Source organism: Lagenorhynchus albirostris, chromosome 20, assembly GCF_949774975.1.
Source record: "Lagenorhynchus albirostris chromosome 20, mLagAlb1.1, whole genome shotgun sequence".
Taxonomy (NCBI): Eukaryota; Metazoa; Chordata; class Mammalia; order Artiodactyla; family Delphinidae; genus Lagenorhynchus; species Lagenorhynchus albirostris.
The window spans coordinates 46,755,317-46,775,461 of NC_083114.1; the positions used below are offsets into that span (position 1 = coordinate 46,755,317).

Sequence of the window (20,145 nt, forward strand, 5' to 3'; positions counted from 1 at the left end):
TCCCCAGATTCACCAGCCTCCTCTTGATACCACTTTGGGACCCAAGTCTTCCTCCCTCCATAACTCAATCCCTCTGTCATTTAAAAAGTCTCCCAGCAGAACCACATCCCTAAGCAACAATCATTTTCTGGAAGGAAGATGACAAACACTGGCCATTTTCCACTCATGTTGAAACTTGTCCTATTTGTAAGTGGTCACGACTCCAGGCTCTAGAATCTTTATCTTAGCTGCTTCATCCACCAATGTATGCAGAACTATAATCAAATACCTTTTCCAACAAAACGCCCGAAAACACATAACATTTAGCCAAGATGGCTGATACAATTTTATGTGACTTCTAAACAGTCTGGAAAGGAGGCCCTTCTGGTATAATCCATTTACGAGGCCAGGCACAGGAGGTGTTGGAACAAATTCTGTGATATGCCATTTAAATATTTTTAAGTCCACTAGAGACCTTCTCCTAGCCCCTGACTTCCCCAGAGCACATTCAACATTCAAATCATTTTTGTCTGAGAAAGTAAAATTCGTTTTTCCATGCAGCAATAATTTATCAGGGCTGCAAAGGAAAATGGAATTAAATTAGACCCCACTGCTGCTGTCCCTTTTGTGATGTATACTGCCTACAATTCCAAGGAGAAGCCTGTCATTCAAACTCACTACCTGGCATCAAACAAGAACCTCTCTTCTGGAAAGGTGGCATGACTTGAATCACGTCCTCTTGGTCCAGTGGCCGAGACTAAACCTCCCAAGACCATCTCACCATGGCTCAGGCTTTAGGGACACTGAGGAAAAAGACAAAATTCTAAAACCTTTAAGGAATTAGGAAATGTGCTGACGTGGAATGCTACCACATTTCCCCAAAACCTTTGTCCATGCCTACCAAAGATAAACTTTTCAAATTGTTTTGTTTCTTACTTCTTTACTTCACATGGAACAGAACATACATCAGTGACAGCTGGTCAACTTGTCTCAGGTTAAATGGGACTGTCCTGGTTCTGAAACAGGAGAGAAGGGGGCAGGGTACAACCTTTGAAAGAATGACACAGCCCGAGGACATGACATAAACTGATTAGAACCAAATGGGTCCAAGATGGTGGACAAGTCGACTGCACTAGACCTTGAGCCTTAGTATACGCTCACATCAGTAAGCTAAATGACACACCCACAGGCACCGTGACAGTTCCAAGACCGACCAAAAGGATCAAAAAGTGGGCGGTGACCCAATTACTGGAAATCCCCACCCCTTCCTGAAATAGCTGGAATACTCCTCCCACTCATTAGCCTATGAAATTACCCACCCCTATAAAAACTGACAACCCCATACCCTGGTGCCTTTCTCACCTTCTGAGGTGGCCCACACTCTGTCTGTGGAGTGTGTTTCTCTCTAAATAAATCCATTTCTTACCTATCACTTTGTCTCTCACTGAATTCTTTCTGCAATGAGATGTCAAGAATCTGAGCTTCATTAAGTCCTGAAACCAGGTGTGTGATCTCAGTTGGAAGACTGGGTGTTGGCCAGGTCTGAGTCCCAGCCACGAGGGTTGGAGTCCCAATCAGGATTTTGGCTGGGTTTGAGTCCCAGTCTGGGTTTTGGCCAGGTTCGAGCCCCAGCCACGTGGGTTCGAGTCCCAGTCAGGGTTTTGACCGGGTCTGAGTCCCGGCCACGTGGGTTCAAGTCTGTATTTGACGTGCACAGTTTCAGCTGGTGACCACAAAGAGACAGTGATAAGGTAAGAAAATGTTGAGAGTCAGCTCTTGGTCCTAAAGAGGGCCGTGGGATGCCACAAGCCATGCATACTGGGGAAGATGCTCTGCCAATGTCTGCTCTTTTTTTTTTTTTTTTTTGCGGTACGCGGGCCTCTCACTGTTGTGGCCTCTCCCGTTGCAAAGCACAGGCTCCGGACGCGCAGGCTCAGCGGCCATGGCTCACGGGCCCAGCTGCTCCACGGCATGTGGGATCTTCCCGGACCGGGGCTTGAACCCGTGTTCCCTGCATCAGCAGGTGGACTCTCAACCACTGCGCCACCAGGGAAGCCCTGTCTGCTCATTTTTGACTGGCGGGTCAACCCCGTATACTTATGTACATCCAACAGCAGGTCCAGGACAGAATTATTAATCTCTATACTCTTCTCCTTGACCCTGAGGTTTTTCTCCTACATTCTTGTATTCTTGTTCATTCCTGCTCTATTTCTTTCTTTCTTCTGGTAACCCCAGAAGACCTGTGTGACCACCAAGGTGTACTTTTTATTGTTTTTACTCCCCTCCCTCTGACACTCACAAGTGCTGACCCTTTATTCCCAGCTTATAGCTAGACCAACTCCTGTTCATCATCAACACCATTGGGGACGTCTTCTGTGCCATCTCTTTGCGACTTCTGGGGAACTAACACCTGGTTGGGAGACTACCTTGGAAGGGATAGCATCTAAAACTAAGTGCAAATCTTGACTAAATTGCGTGGTGGATTTTGACTTAAGAGTGGAATTTTGGATAGCTCAGGAGTTAGAGACGTCACCTCAGGCTTGTCTGAAATGGGTCAGGGCTGCATCAATCCCAACCAATACTCCTCTGGGCCATATACTCTGGGGTCGGGAAAGATTTGGACAACAGGAATTAAAAGGAAAAAAACTTAGTGCGTTATGTAATCAAGTTTGGTCACAATATGAGTTAGGAAATTTAAAATGGAGTGAAGTACCCTATTTTCATCAAATTTTCATGGCCTTGTATCTAGGCAATGGAACCCAAAATGAATTTAAGGCATGTGTAGCTCGGGAGGGATAACTCTAGGAAGGACACAAAGGACTTAATAAATGTGATTAGGGCTTCCCTGGTGGCGCAGTGGTTGAGAGTCCGCCTGTCGATGCAGGGGACACGGGTTCGTGCCCTGTTCCGGGAAGATCCCACATGCCGTGGAGCAGCTGGGCCCGTGAGCCATGGTCGCTGAGCCTGTGCGTCCGGAGCCTGTGCTCTGCAGAGGGGGAGGCCACAGCAGTGAGAGGCCCTCGTACCGCAAGGAGTTAAAAAAAAAAAAGGACAGTTTGTGCTGTGATTCTGGGAAAAGAAGCCTGCCTCGTGTCAGTTCTTGGAAGGCTCTGCATGTGGCGAGTGTTAGGGTAATGTGGCAGGGGTGTGGGGAGCACCCAGGGGAGCCAGCCACATGTGTCAACATCATCAGGCAGGAGCGAGGCACAACCAAGGTGGAAATCACTTGACGAGATGCCCTGTAAGATCCCAACCAGGCCAAAACATTTTGTTTCTGTGATGTTCCATGGGAGTAGCTGAGGGGGCAGAAGGCAGGGGACCCGGCAGCATGAGACGCCTTGGCGTGTTCTTAAGGATTGAGATGGGGACCAAATAGAAGAGCATGGACTGAAAGGTATGTTGGGAAGAAGGCTCTACGTGCTCTACTTTCTCCAGTATATATATATATATTTTTTTTTAAAATAAATTTATTTATTTATTTATTTTTGGCTGCCTTGGGTCTTCATTGCTGTGCACAGCCTTTCTCTAGTTGCGGAGAGCGGGGGCTACTCTTCATTGTGGTGCGCGGGCTTCTCATTGCAGTGGCTTCTCGTTGCAGAGCATGGGCTCTAGGCACGCGGGCTTCAGTAGTTGTGGCTCACAGGCTCTAGAGCGCAGGCTCAGTAGTTGTGGCCCACGGGTTTAGCTGCTCCATGGCACGTAGTATCTTCCCGGACCAGGGCTTGAACCCGTGTCCCCTGCCTTGGCAGGCAGATTCTTAACCACTGCACCACCAGGGAAGTAACATCCAGTATATATTTAAAATACTATTAATTTATTTAATATTATATTCTATACATATAGAATATATATATAGAATATATGACTGAATATTCTAAAATATATAATGTTCTTATATACATGGCTATTGTTTCACTCCTGTCACTCATAACTAGAACGCGTTCCCATCAGGGCAGGGATCTTTGTCCTGTCCACTGCTGCTCACCCAGCCAGCACCTAGAATGATGCCTGGCACACAGCAGGTGCTCAATAAATATTTTCTGAATGAATGAAGATCGTCTCTGGATATTCAGAAGTCAATAATAACCATGAAGAGTCTTTCAAAATAGTGCGGAAATAAGCTCTTAGGTCAGAGTCTCTGGCCCCAACACTTCCTCTTTGACTTGTTGCCTGGGTAGTGGGCTCTCCCTCTGCCACATGAGCTGTGGGCAATTAGCTCATACTGTGGGGAAGATCTGGGAGAGCAGGAAGAAGAAATGTGAAAGAAAGACCCAAGCCACAGCAACAAGGCTCTACCAATGAGCTGAGGTAAGGTAAAGTGACCAGCTGGTGGCTTTGCTTATCCAGTTAAACAGGATTCATGGCTTAGGGAAGCTGTACCCTCTCCTACCCAGAGCCACGAGAAGCCAGGAGAGGTTGCCCTGCAAGGCAAGAGCCATGTAGTGGGAGAAATGTTCACGTTGTGCAAATCGATTCACGCATTAGGCGGAATCACCGTTAGAAGCTGGCAACCCTCCCTGACTGGCAGCTGCCAGCACAGCCTAATTAATCCAGCAGCAGTAGTGGAGAAGAACATGACACTTCATGACTGATAAACAAGCCTAAAAATAGGCTCCATCTTTTCTCCAATGCCCCTCCCCCCAATCAGATTCCCTCTCCTCATGAGCTTCAGTGGGAGGGGATTGGAGTGATGCTAGGGATGAAGTGAAAATGAAAGGGAACAAAAGAAAAGCCCCACCCTCACATGATTCTGGACAACAGGTTTTATTTAGAATCGCTGTTCCAGAGTTTGATTAGTATCTTGCCTCCTTTCCCTGGATGCCGGTTGAAACCAGGATTTTTGAAGACAAGCCAAGAAATACCACTTATTTGGTTAACTGAACTGGATCAAAGGCCCAAGGACAACCACCAAATGTACTAATGTATTAGAACTAATGTAATGTTCTAAATGCATTAGGCAGCCACCCAAATGTACTGCACATAACTGTATCAGACGCTACAGGAAGGGCCAGAGAGTGGAGTAACCCCACAGTACTGGGAGATAAGAGGCAAATACTAGAAGGATAAATGGCATTTGAAAAAGACATTATGCTCAATTCAAAAATGGGCAAGGGATTTCAATAGACATGTCTCCGAAGAAGACATATAAATGGCCCATGGGCACATGAAAAGATGCTCAATGTCATTAGTCATTAGGGAAATGCCAATCAAAAACCCAAGCAAGATACCACTTCACGCCCACTAGGATGGCTGTAATCAAAAAGACGAACAATAACAAGTGTCGGTGATTATGTAGAGAAATTGGAACCCTCATACATTGCTGGAGGGAGTGTAAAATGGTGCAGCCGCTTTGGAAAACAGTCTGGAAGTCCCTCTCCCCACCCACTAGTAGCCTGGCTTGGCCTGGGAACTCAATGGGAAGCTTATGTTTGGAATTTTTTTGGCCATGCCATGCAGCTGGCGGGATCTCAGTTCCCCAGCCAGGGATTGAACCCAGGCCACAGCAGTGCAAGTCTGTAACCGTAACCACTGGGCCACCAGGGAACTCCCCATGTTTGAAATTTTAGAACAAATGATAGAAAGAAAAAATGGACAATTCAGACCCACCCACAGCAGCCACGATGGTAATGGCAGAATGAAAAGGTCAGTTTCACTTAAAGATGGTTGTCATCATTGCTGCTCTTGGCCTCTTGGAGCTGCCCTGAGAGCTGTCCATTCTCAAGCCTCCAGATAATTGTGTGGACCACTAACATCCTTACACAAAATGTCCTTTCTGGTCAAGACAGACTCAGAGAGGAGGCCCTGATGACACAGGGACTGAGTACTTCCAATACCCCAAATAGCTGCTTTGGGTAATAAATCAATAAAGCAGTTTCTGAATGTGATTTGTCTTCCCATACAGATTGACATAAGGAAGAGCATGCATTCCCTTTGCCAGCTCGTGAATTCAGGTCCACAGGACATTGATATTTCTTTGCGTTGTTATTTATTTATTTGGCCACACTGTGTGGCATGTGGGATCTTAGTTCCCCGACCAGGGATTAAACCCGCACCCCCTGCATTGGAAGCGTGGAGTCTTAACCACTGGACCACCAGGGAAGTCCCTCTGTGTAAATTATTAAGTGGGCACTGGAACATCTTGGCTACTTCCAGTCCAACTCTCAGGACCCACTTCCCTGTGGTCAGTGAAGGGGTCCACAACATGCTACAGTGACATCAGGATTATTTTGAGCTGAAGACATTTGAGAATCCAACAGTCGCAGAAAGACACTTTTTCTGAACTCCCCTTATCTGCATAAAAACAGAACCTCCCAAAAGAATTCAACTGTCATAAATCCCCTCTCCGTGAGTTTCACAACCAGAGAAGATTGACTCCGATCACCAGAGACAAGAAGTAAGCACCAGGATAAGAAATCACCTAAATAGACTTTGTCACAATGTCCATCTTGTCTCCCATCCATTCTCCTAAGGCCTCATTTATTTTTCATACATTTCTTTTCCCATAAATCTCTTTTCTCTCCCTCATTAAAAATTGTATATAAGGGCTTCCCTGGTGGCACAGAGGTGAAGAATCCGCCTGCCATTGCAGGTGACACGGGTTCGTGCCCTGGTCCGGGGAGATCCCACATGCTGCGGAGCAACTAAGCCCGTGAGTCACAACTACTGAAGCCCGCGTGCCACAACTACTGAGGCCCGCGCACCTAGAGCCCGTGCTCTGCAACAAGAGAAGCCACCGCAGTGAGAAGCCTGCACACCGCAACAGGAGTAGCTCCTGCTTGCCGCAACTAGAGAAAGCCAGCGCTCAGCAACGAAGACCCAACGCAGCCATAAATAAATAAATTAAAATTTATTTTTAAAAAATGGTATATAAGCCCCAAATTCTAACCACCCCTTTGAGTCACATTTTTCTGTATGCTCTTGCCTATGTACATGAATAAAAACTTGTCTTTTCTCCTGTTTATCTGTCAGTTTCAATTTAATTCTCGGGACCCGAATCACCAATAACTAAGTAGACTGAAGAAAAGTTTTTCCTCCTTGACACCACTCATAAGGTGGACAGATGAACTTACAAATAATGGAATCGGTTGACCTACGGCCCTACTTTGATCAGAATACAAGAACCATGTCTTAATTATTAAGAGATTCTCTCCAACACCAGAGCAATTTGTTACACATTGTCAATTTCAATACACACTCATTTAATGAATCACAATTACAAAGGAGCCTCACCAACATGGCAGTCCCATGACCTGTGCATGCAGGACATGGGTTAACTCGAGGTGGGTTAACTCTAGTTTGTAACTACAAAGTAGTAGGTTTGGTTTACTTTTATGATTACGAAAATACTTATTATTTTATAGCTATGTCACATACCAATTTTTTCTTTCTTTCTCTCTTAATCTCTCTCATAATCTCTCTGGTTCTGAGATAAAATAATAGACCTACTTTAGATTTGTGCAAAAGGAGCTAAAGGTATATTTTTTTCCTGTGCCTCACTGGTTATTCATTTATGTATGCTGGAGAGGAGATGAGACAATATCTGAAACAGACTTTAAGTATAGAAAATTAGGGTTGAAAAGGATCTGAAAGGTTGTCCATTTTAACCACCTACTTGATGTTTGAATCTACTCAAGGACAGCCTGACAAGGGTGTGTTCTGCTTATGCTCAAACACCCCCAGCAGCAGCATAATTGACTATAAGTCACCTTACTTTGTTCTCTGATGGCTCAAATACTTAGATTTTTTCCTTAAACTGAGCCTAAATTTTTCTCCTGGCATTCTCACCCATTGGTCTTAGTCTAATTGGTCCTCTTGAGGTCATCTAGAATACATACGCCTAATCCTTCTCCCACCTGATCAAACCATTATACACCCAAGTCTAGCTTTTCTAGGTTAAATGTCCTTGGTTTCTTCCGGTATTCTTCATATCACTTGGGTTTCTAATCCTAAGATTCATATGAACAATTCTGGAAAAGTTCAGTAAGTAGGAGACACTCACCCTACCAGACATCAAGACTCCTTATAAAGCTTTAGTAATTAGGAATTTTAGGATTATATTCTCAAATTCTGTTTAAAAACAACCTGGTTGGCATTTTAATTAGTTTTGCCTTAAATTTATAATTGATTTGGGAATTGATGGCAACTTTATTACATAGCTTTTCCCATCCATGAATATTCTCATTTGTCTAGGTTTTTTAAAATGTCCTCTGCTAATGTTTTATATTTTCCTCCGAAAAGATTTTGTATATCTTGTGGATTCTTTACTGGCTACCTTTAGGTTTCCTTTCTCTTATAAATGGAATTTTTTAAAATTATTTTTTCCATTTATTGCTCCTGCACTATAATAGTGTTACTGATTTTTGTATTATGAATTTTATACCCAGCAATCTTGTCAAATTCTCAAATCGATGTTAACAATCAGTCATAAATCTGATCAGGTCATGAATTACTATTATTATACTCTGAGGTATTTGATTTGCTAAAGTTTCATATAGGATTTTCCTGTCTATGTTCTTAACTGAAATCAGTCTATAAGCTTCCCTTTTATACTGTTACTGTTCAGTTTTGTTATCAAGATTCATGTGGTAGGCACTATTAGTTGCCTTCCCAGCCATCACCATGTATTTCCCACCTCCTTTCTTAGAAGCAGATCATGCCTCTCTTGAACATCTTTCCTTTTTTAATCAGGGAGGAAAATCTCACATCTCATTGGCTGGAACTAGGTCACTTGCCATCCCTAGTTGCAAAGGTGGCTGGGAAAATAAGTATCTGACATTTTCAACCCGTGAAATACTTAGAAATTTTTACATTTCTAAATGATGAGGGAGTTCATTTATTGTTGCTACCAATTTCTTATTGTCTTGCTCTTTAATCAGCCAACAGGATCTACACAATATTGATTTTCTGGTATTTGAGACTGGTTTCTGGCCTACTTTGTATGATCAGTTTTTTTCATGTGTGTTTGAAAGGCATGTTGGTTCCAGGGTCTATTAATGTCCACTATATCAAGCTTGTAATTCTGTCATTTACATCTTCTCTATGTTTCTTCAATTGTTTGTCTATTTGATCTATCAGTTTATTAAACAAGTAGGTTAAAATCTCCCATTATAACTTTAGGCCACTTGTGATTTTGTCAGTGTTGCCATATCTTTGTTGAGCTAGGTTCAGGTTTAGGGTGTAACACACATTATTATTGTGATCACTGACACATTTCAATTTATCATCTGACAAACAAAATTTGTTTTCTATTTACTGTGCTTTTTGTAGGCTTCTCTTTGTTCTTCCTCTGCCTTCCATTGGATTGGTCAAGTTTTCTCTTGGAAGTTACATATTATTTTACTATTCTTTTAGAGGTTACCTTTACATTTTGAATACACATATTTGCCTTAAATTTTTAAAAAATATTTATTTGGCTGAGACAGGTCTTAGTTGCAGCATGTGGGATCTTTTAGTTGTGGCATGCAGGCTCTTAGCTATGGCACGCAGTATCGAACCCAGGCCCCCTGCATTGGGAGCACAGAGTCTTAACCACTGGACCACCAGGGAAGTCCCTGCCTTAAATTTTTTTTAATTAATAAACATCTCTTTTTTCTTCCTAGATGATATTAGCAACTTAGAGTACTTTTTTTTTAACTATACTTACTACCCTTTCATCTTCTGTTATTATTGTCTGTTATTTAAATTCCACAAATATTTCCAATTACTAACTATTCATATATTTGAAACATTCTATGCTCATTCAGATTTGTCCAGATGTTTACCAATTTCTTTGTTTACTATTATTTTTAGATTCCCTCCTCCTATTTCTTGGTTTCAATTTCCTTTTACTTCAAGTACAACCTTTAGTAGTTCTTTCAATCTGTGTCTCTGAGTAGTAACCTTTCTCAGCCCTTGATTGTCAGACATGATTTTTTTTGCACCATTCTCAGTCCCAACACCCCATTTACATGCACCGAGGCTACACTTCCTGTCCCCTTATGGGAATGACATCCACAGCCCCTAGGTGTCAGGGCCCACACTCAGTTCTGACATCCCCCAGCTTACTTAGCATTAACTCATCTGCTTTCCACTCCAGTTAGTTTCCTCTTTATTTCTAGTACCTGAGGATTTCCCTTTCTTTGCTTTGAACTCAGCTTTATATTGTTATATTTCATCCTGTGTCTGTCATATGAGGTGGCGGGAGGGTCCGTATTAATCCTTTTAGTTATTATTACTGGAAGTCCAGATATTCTATTTATAACAAATTTCCCTCTTACTAATGTTTAGTATTCTCCTTTAAAATAAATGTCATATATTTTGATAGAGAAAACAGACATGACAGAGACAGCTGGACACTTCTTGTTCTGTTTCAGGAAAAGTTATAAAGTTTTCTAATTTCTTGAATTTGGTACACAGGGAACATTCCCCAGGCAATAACTTTGGAAAATGCAATCGTCTGCTGAGAAATGGAATTTTCTGTAGGTTTGTATCTATTTTCTTGCACCACCCCCCTGCCCCACTTCTCTTTGCTCTACAGAGGTGATCGATGCTCAATATTTGATTTTGAGTACACCCTTTGCACTAAGAATGCCAAAGCAGCATATTGAGAAACCTCTCTCTGCAAGGAAGCCATCCTCAGGCTAGACCCAGAGCTCAGCTACTCCTGCAAATCAACAGCTGGCTGCAGGCTGCACTGGTTCCAAATCCTGGGAATTCACAGCTACTGATAGATGAACAGGATCAATCTCATTTGCATTTCATCGTGACTCAGGAATTCCCTGGTACTGCTTCCCTGGGAAGATTAAATCAGCCAGGGTCAGGATATTGGTCTGAGAGATTTCCAAACACGCTGACAGAACACAAACCCTCCCATCAAGAAGAAATAGTCCCCTTCAGCCTGTCGAAGGGTAGAGGTCATACAAGAATGAGGGAATCCAAATATGGCTCCTCTCAGAAACACCTGACCGTGGCACTGAGCATGGAGAAATATTCACAAGCGTCAGTGTTTAAACTGGGGACACAGTCCAGCTACTATGCTGGAAGTGCTTTCTGGATGAGAAAAGGCCAATAGGAGAGGCCATAGATGGTGGTAAAGAGTATTCATGGAGATGCTAGCAATGACCACAATGGTCATATGCTGGTTCACTGACATAGACAGTTACTTTTGAGAAAATATGGCACGTGACTACAAATGTTCTGACCCAGAAAACTGAAAGGAAGAAAATGACCTGGAAGGGGGGTGTAAGGTCGGGAGAAGATCAGACAAGCCCCAACAATCAATTATGTCATTAGTGATAAGAAAACAGAAGAGATTAAAGAATGTATTTTGCAAAACAGAAATGGCAGTCCTGATCAGTGCTGGTTGATCATCCTTGAATCTTTACCCTTTCAGAGGAGAGATGACAACCTCTACCTTGGGAAGGATGGGTCTACTTGAGAAACAGAAACCACCCGAGTACTCCATATCACTTTGGTCACAGGTGACCGGTGGTTGTGTCATCTCCCTTTGCGGACACCCGAGTGGTCACTCGGCAGGAAGTGGAAATCTTACTGAGTCAAGACCCCAACAGCACACGGCCACATTCAGCACTTACTTTTGTACAACTTACAGGCAAAGCTGCCTCTTTCCTTCTGCTAACCCGGGACCACGGGTGAAGACAAAGCCCTTTCATTCTTAAGATCAGATTTCATCTTAACATGTCGTGGAAGGGTTGGGAGAGGTAAGAGGAAAGCTCCTCCTGATGAAAACGCGCTTGAGGACTATTTTGCAGAAGGCAGGGGTTTCTGTTTTTGGCAGCAACTAGACTGGCAGTTTTGGAGGGTGGATGTAAAGACTTTCCAAGTCACCTTTTTATCCCAGATAGTCACAGCCTCTACCTCAGTCTTGCAGTGGGGCTGGGTGGGAGCCCCTGGGCAGGGTGGGCGCCCAGAGGCGGAGCACCCGCTGCCAGGACTTACCTGTTGAGATACACGCGTTTCTCCGTGAACTGCCCGTTCCCATGGTGAGGGTCCTCGAAGGGCTCGTTCTGGACGACCTCCACCCCTTCTCCTCGGTCGCTCTGTTCGTGGCTGTGCTTGCTGATCATGTACAGCTGTCCGATTTTGTACTACAAAACACACAGACACAGAGGGGTCAGACCCATCGCTCACCTCCGAAAACTGCCCCCGCGCCACCGCCGCCGCTGCGCCGCAAGCAACTCAGAGCATCAGCACTTCCTGTTGAGAAAAGAAAGCAGGCACGTGGGCCTGCTGGTACTCTTCCCCAGGAAGAAGGTGGAGAACGAGCTGTGAGTAGAATGCAGAAACGGCCTGTTCCTGTGAACACTCTGCATCACCTTGGCAGATACTTGCCGGTGTGGCCGATGGCCTTCAAGGTTTGGCAGCCGATCAACCAACCCATGGGTAGCAGCTGGGAGGTGGGCACGCTGGAGTCTCCCTTTCCACTCTGGCTCTACAGGGTTAAGTGACGCTGAAGTCCTATCCTGCTTGGCTCAAGACAGGCTCAGACAGGCTAAGGTTTGTGATTTCTGTCCCTTCTTTCTGCCTGATTACCTGCATTGCTGGGCACAAGAGAATTAGATGTCACCTGTCTCTTCCATCGCCTCTCTCAAAGTGTTCAACTCTCCTGGAGGCCTCTGTCCCATAGAATGGTGGTTCTCAAAGGTGGCTGGACGTTAGAGTCACCTGGAAGCTTTAAAAAAAAAAACCCTCCAGATGCCCAGGCCCCACTATGAGTGGAAACTGGACCCACCTTTAGGCTGGTCCACAAGGAGGAAAATCTACAGTATCTTTAAGTCCTGGGGCTTTAGTGCGGGGCCTTCCAGGCTGAGATGCCAGAAGTTACATGTGCTTACACGAAAATGATAAAATGGAATAACATGTAATGTGAACACTGTCCGTGCCACCTGTATCTTTGAGCTGTTCCATTCTCTTTCTTGCCTCTCTGAAAACCCTGGGGCCAGCAGGCATCTCTTCACCCAGTGAACTTCCAAAGTGACAAAACTAATTTGACGGAGGGGAGAAGAAGAGAGAGAGGAAGGAGGGAGTCAAATGACTTTTACACCGAGGAAGTCTGCTCAGAATCAGCAGGCAGGGCGATGAGACACTGCTGTGGTCCTTCCACAGATTCGGTGTGAAACAACACACAGCGTCAGCATCATCAAGGCCCGAGGGATGGGGGGAAGGGGCCTGAGTCTGCAGCAGGCTAATCACGGCTCCGGGTTATTCCCAAAGAGCCCAGGCCAGCAGGTATGTAGGTCCCCTGTCCATGTGCATAAGAGAGAGAAATAGATTTTAAATTAAGGGGGCATGTATAATGTACAAGTCAACAGTGCAGTCAGTTCCAAAGCTGAGAGGACACACACGTCCAAAGGTCCCTCTTCCATTCTGAGGCAGGTGCCGGGAGGGGAGTGTGAACAGAATGGGAAAGGTTCTGGTGTGAGGCCAGCCTGAGGGACCAGGCCCAGTAACCATGACAATGGGAACTGCAGCCTTCTGGCTCTTCTCAAAGGGCAGTGCTTCCTGTCTGTGCCACGCCTCTCCCCCAGAAGGGTCTGCATTTAAAATGCGTTTAATGTAACTGTGTGTGTGTGCTGAGGATAAGAGCAGGGAGAGGAGAGAGGAAAATCAAAGATAAAATTTATTTTTAAACAAATTTTGGGATTAGAAACTTGCCTTGGCTTCCCCTCTTCCCTTTGCTCACAAAGACTGACTAATACTGTTTCAAGGAGGAAGACAGTGAGAAAAAGTTTACAGATTGGAGATATGTGAGATCAACACTCTACCTTATACGGATGAGCACACAAGCCTGGAACAGCATGTCCAGCTGCCCAGGGGGTGGAGATTTCACTGGCAGTTGCTTTGTACTTGGAGTTCAAAAAAATACGTGTTTACTTACAATGGAATATTACTGTGCCATAAAAAGGAAGGAAGTACTGATACTGATACTGCTTAATGTGTGTTACCAGTTGAATTGTTTTCCCAAAATTCGTATGTTGAAGTCCCAGTACCTCAGAATGTGACCTTATTTGGAGATAGGGTCCTTACAGAGGTAATCAAATTAAAATGAGGTCATTAGGATGGGCACTAGTCCAATAGGACTGATTTCCTTACACAAAGGGGCAAGTTGGACATAGAGACACTCATAGGAAGAATAGGAGATGAAGCGATGCACGAAGATGGCTATCTACCAGCCAAGGACGGACCTGGAACAGATCCTTCCCTCCCAGCCTTCAGAAGGAACCAGCCCTGCCTGCTGACACTTGATCTTTGACTTCCACCATTCACAACTGTGAGCCCTTACAACTCTGGTTGGTTAAGCCACCCATTCTGTGGTGCTTTGCTATGGCAGCCCGAGCAAACCCATACAATGGGTACGGGGCTTCCTTTTGGGGTGATGAAAGTGTTCTGGATCTGGATAGAGGTGGTGGTTGCACAATATTGTGAGTGTACTAGATGCTGCTGAATTGACTTTAAAATGGTTAGTTTTGTGTTACGTGATTTCCACCTTGTGGAAAGGGAATGCTGCCACCATTCCAGTAAACAATGAATGTTTGCCGGCCATCAAGCCATTAGCCACTGTAGCCACACAACGTCCCCCCACCCCACCCAGCCCCAATGACGTGCCCTGAGGGGAATTCAGGATGGAGACAAAAATGTAACATTCTGTGCTTTGGATACTGGCCCTAGATAGTTAAGATGTATATCTAAGGAATCATTTCAATGAGCCCAGACTCTTGCATCTTCCCACACATAAAAAAAACTCCAGGCCTTCCCTGGTGGCCCAGTGGTTAAGAATCCGCCTGCCAATGCAGGGGACACGGGTTCGAGCCCTCGTCCAGGAAGATCCCACATGCCGCGGAGCAACTAAGCCCGTGCGCCACAACTACTGAGCCCATGCGCCGCATCTACTGAAGCCCACGTGCTCTAGAGCCTGTGCTCTGCAACAAGAGAAGCCACCGCAGTGAGAAGCCCGCGCACTGCAATGAAGAGTAGCCCCCACTCACCACAACTAGAGAAAGCCCGCGCGCAGCAACAAAGACCCTACACAGCCAAAAATAATAAATAAATAAATTTATAAGGAAAGACAAAAAAAACTCCTATATATTCTGGCTTCTCCTTTACCTCTTGGAGCAGTTTCTCAGAGCTCTAGGACTCAGTAAGCTCCCCAAATACAACTTAACTTGCATCTTTTAGGTTGTGCATTTTTCTTTAGTTGAAAACCTCAATTGTTTTAAAAAAAGTGTTGACCCCACTTCTGAAGCAGATACCCCTAAGCCAAAATGCTGTCAAGGGCTTTAGTCGGGGGTGGGGGGACTTGACAGAAGGGATGCCTATCCCTGGACCATCTCCAGGAGCTCCAACTCACTCACCCATGAAAATGTATGGGACCAAGGGCGATGCATGACACAGAAAAGCCATTAGCCAGACGCGAGTCAGCCTGGCTGCGCTCAGCTCGATTGCTTCCTGCCCTGTTGAAAGGAAAGGGCCGAGGCAGCCAGAGGCTGATTCACCGTCAGCCAGAGGAGGGCCTGGCTGCCCAGCCTCATTGATCATTCTGGTGGCTCCTGAAAGAGCCATTGCAGGGCAGACACCAGCATTAGCTCACTAAGATAGCGTCAGGCCGTGGGCGACTGACAGACGCTGGAGGCAGTAACGTGGGTGACATTGTTGGGAGGTGGCGGGACACTCAAGCCCAGACACTGAGGTGGTCAAGGGCCCTGCGGCTGTCACTTTATTCACGCTCAAGCAAATCAGGCCTGTTCTCCTGGTTGTGGCCATCGGAGCTGGGCCATCCAGAAGCAGAGGTTTTAAAACACAAACTGACTCAAAGACACATGCATCGGGAAGCTTCTCAATTAGAGCGGACAGGGCAGGACAGAGAGTCCTTCAACCGTGTCTCAAAATCACCAGAGATACTCCTAAAAACGCTGAATCCTGGGCCATTCCAGCCCTTTTACATTCACACTCTGAGGTAGATGGAAGTTGGGGATCTTACCCAAATACAACGCTAAAAGCTGAGAACCACTGCGGCAGAGAGTGGGGAAGGCCTTCATTAGTACTTGCTCAGTACCAGACGGTGCCAAGACCAAAAGGTTCCATCTTTAGGGGACCTGTTTTTTCTTTCCTCTTTTAACACTGAATTCTTGCAAAGCTCTATCACTAATTCAGTGAGAATACTACATCACAGATCACCAACTCCAAACAAACTTGTATGTGAAATGAAGGCTGCGAAATCCATAGACTCAGAAGGATTCGGAAGACATTGAAGCCAGAGAGTCGATAACAGAATTGATAATGATGATGGTGGTGGTGATAGAGTAAAGCTTAACTGATTGCCTATCAGTGAGAGGCACCAATTAAGTGCTTTATATTCATTTCTAAGACTCACAATGATTCAGGTACATATTTACAGATGAGGAAGCTGAGTCTCCGAGAGGCTAGAGACTTCCTCCTGCCACGTGGCTTCTAGGTGGCAGAGCTGGTTTCAAGACCATGGGTCTGTACTCTTTCTTCTCCACTCAGCTTCAGCCCTTATTTCTCTAACAGGTGAACTGCTTTAACAAACCTAGATCTCATTATGATGAACAAAGAGGGATGGTTCAGAGCCACTGCCTTTGAACTTTGCTATTTCAGAAGATGAAGAACAAAAGTCTGATATCATTTGAAAGATCAAAGTTGTTTAAACTGTGCGCACATATGGAATGGTGGAGCAATTATGCTCTAACTTTGTAAAATCTACTGTTATAATTCCAGAGTTTGGGGAAATCATCATTACAGGCAATCACGATTAGAGACAGCTCTGCGCTGCAGGGCTGAGCCTCCATGAGAGCCATCATCAGAACAGCTACCCCAAATAATTCTCTCTGTAGTCAAAAAAAAAACCCATGGGGACGCAGATCTTTCCCATTTGCATGCAGCGCTGCATGTTTGATAAAGCTGCAGAACTTGAGGGAAGGCAGAGTTGCATAACATGCCTGGAAAAGCCAAGGGGGTTTCATCACTTTGTACTTTTGCAAACTCTGTGACTGGGCACGACCAAGGTACTTAATACAGTTCACCTCAAACCCTGATTTTTAGAAAAGGTGACCCCAAGTCAAAACTCCTGATTATGGTAAGGGATTATTAACTGACCATCACCAACACCTAAATAGCATCCTTGCCATTAGAAGTACTAGGCCCAAAGTTTTAGGTTCAGTAGAACCCTAAGCTTTCACTTAACTGCCCCTTCCCCCAATTGCTGAGCTTCAGAGATCTCTGCAAGGCCAGGCTCCCATATTCCCCTCCATAAAGAACCAAGGGGGTGTCATCTTTCTTCCAATCCCTCCCTTCCTGCCCCCTTTCTCATCCTTCATTAGTCCCAATACCTTTTTCAAACATCACGATGTGAAAGGTGGGAACCACTGTTTTGCAATAAACATTATTCAGCCTGGATGGAGTTATTCCCTGATGTCATGACTCAGGTCTTCAAGGCCCCAGATTGGGAATCAGAATTTACAACTATTTCCACTTCTACCATCAAAGCAGACGGATACCACACAGTATGACAACCACGGAGAAATACCTGTCCCTCTGACTTAACCTGATATCATGTATGTTTCCATCTTTGAAATGTGCATGATTCCTGCCTCTCTCACTCTGGCTGTGTGGAGAGAGGAAAGAGCAGAGGGTGATACAAGGTGGCATTGCTGGGAGTTTGCCACATTATTCACATCACCCTTAATGCTTTTCTTGGCTTTTTTCCCCCAGTCTTCTCTACTCTCAATAAACGGACCTCAAAGCACAGTGGAGCAATTGCCTCACGATGCCCAAGGAGCCCCCTGCAGAGAGTGCCTGAAAGATAAAACATCACCCAGGACTCCAGTGCATTGCAGTCTTCATGCCAAGTGGTGCCAAAATTGTAATTCCACTCGGGGAAGGGGATGTGATGAGGCCAGATTTTAACAACCTCATATCAGAAAACTAGAGGCTAGAGCCAGCTGTTTTCTAGAATCTCACAGCACAGCTGAGGCAGTGGGACAAATGCTCTGGTCCAGCAGTCAGCAAACTATGTGGCCTGGTGCCTGTGTTTTTAAAATAAAGTTTCATTGGAACACAGCCGTACTCATTCATTCTGTGACTGCTCTCACGATACCACAGCAGATACTGTGTGGTTCAAAGAGCTGAAAATATTTACTATCAGGCCTTTTACAGAAAAAGGTTGCTGACCCCTGTCTAGTGCAGTGCTACTGGGTCCAGCACTAACCAGCGCTGTCCGGGATGGTGGCCACTCGCCATATGTAGCTTATGAGCATTGGAAATGGGGCCTGTGCGATGGAGGGACTGAATTTAAAATTTTCTTTCCTTTTAATTAACTTAAACTTTAAAACTGATACTCGATTCAGCTATAAGAAAACTTTTACATACGTCTGAGACACACCATTCAGTAGACATAAATCTACTGTTTAAACTGAAAACTTTTATGAAATCTCAATTCACATCAGGTACCTCTGATGAAATTTTAGCATCTGGCTTGAGACTGCTTATAAGTGTAAAACGCACACTTAGTAACAACAGCAAAAAACTTAGTAACAACAACAAAAAAAGTAAAGCTCATTAATAATTTTTAAATTGACTGCATATGGAAATGATAGTATTTTAGAGATACAGGGTTAACTAAAATATATTCTTAAAAATAACTTCACCTGTTTCTTTACATATGTGGTTGGCATTTGTGGCTCACATATTTCTATTGGATGGTGCTGGTCTAAGCCCTAAACTTGACCATCAGGGATGGAGAGTCAGGCCATCAATCCATACCAAGACTTCAGAGGCTGGCTGGTCAGGTCAAGGGTTTCCATGTGTTTCCAAGCTAGCGAGGTAGGGCACTGGTAATAAGGCATACATTTGGAGAAGCTCTCCCTTTCTGAGGACTGGCATTACCTGGACCTCCAGAGAGGTGATAATTGTTCACTGTGTGCTATGGTGGAAAGCACTGCAGTTTTAAAATTGAAAACCTGCAGCCAAAGTCCTGATTCTGCCTTTGATGAGTTTTGTAACCCTAGACAATTTGCTTAACTGAGCCACAGTTTCTTATCATTAAAATGGGACTAAGGAAACACCTCATGGGACATGGTGACAATCAAGTGAGAAAAAAACTTACAAATTAATATGCTTTATAAAATGTAAAACTGTACGCTGTAGCTATGGCTCCTTCTGTTTGGCAACACATCTGACTGGGAGGTGAAGATCTGTTTCATTTGTTTCCATTTTGCTACAGTTCTTTTTTTAAAAGGTCAAATCTTTATTTATTTTTGGCTGCATTGGGTCTTCGTTGCTGCGCCTGGGCTTCCTCTAGTTGCAGCGAGCGGGGGCAACTCTTTGTTGCAGCACACGCGCTTCTCATTGCGGTGGCTTCTCTTGTTGTGGAGCACGGGCTCTAGGCACGCAGGCTTCAGTAGTTGTGGCTCACGGGCTCTAGAGCGCAGGCTCAGTAGTTGTAGCGCATGGGCTTAGTTGCTCCACGGCATGTGGGATCTTCCCGGACCAGGGCTCGAACCCGTGTCCCCTGCATTGGCAGGTGGATTCTTAACTACTGCGCCACCAGAGAAGTCCCTTGCTACAGTTCTATACAGGCTAAGAGAACAAGGCATCTGCCATACACACCCCTACAATGCAAAAATCGGGGAAAACCTGAGCATCAGCCCAAGACCGTCATTTCCTTCTGCAAAAATTGTATTAGATGGTAGTCAGATCAAACACTTCCCAAAACGTTATAAAAAAACTTGGGAACATCCATTTATATGACGTCCCTAGGGCAGTCAAATTCACAGAGACAGAAAGTAGAATGGTGGTTGCCAGCAGGGGTGGGGAGTTAACGCTTAATAGGACAGAGTTTCTGTGCGGGATGATGAAAAAGTTCTGGGGATGGATGGATGGTGTTGATGTTTGCATAACAATGTGAATGCACTCAATGCCACTGAACTGTACACTTAAAAATGGTTAGAACGGTAAACTTTATGTGATGTGTATTTCATCACAATTCTTTAAAAAACCTGGAACATGTCGTTTTCCCCCGTCGCTTACTTACTTCACGCCTCAAGGTGGCCATCTATCAGTGATTCTATTTTTATGATTATGAAAAAACTTTTTTTAGGACAGGGACTTCTATATTTGGATGGACCTTTGGTTTGGAAGCTTATTTGAAGG

General features: G+C 44.7%; 1 protein-coding gene across 2 annotated transcripts in view; it reads right to left on the reverse strand.

Annotated features, from left to right (window-relative positions):
* PITPNC1 (phosphatidylinositol transfer protein cytoplasmic 1) overlaps positions 1–20,145 on the reverse strand; it is a 254,541-nt gene that overhangs the window by 115,045 nt on the left and 119,351 nt on the right. For both annotated transcript variants that reach the window (XM_060133718.1, XM_060133719.1), the window contains exon 2: positions 11,917–12,065. In XM_060133718.1, coding sequence (XP_059989701.1) covers positions 11,917–11,959 — 43 coding nt within the window. In that variant the 5' untranslated portion in view covers positions 11,960–12,065. The remainder of the gene's footprint in view (positions 1–11,916; positions 12,066–20,145) is intronic.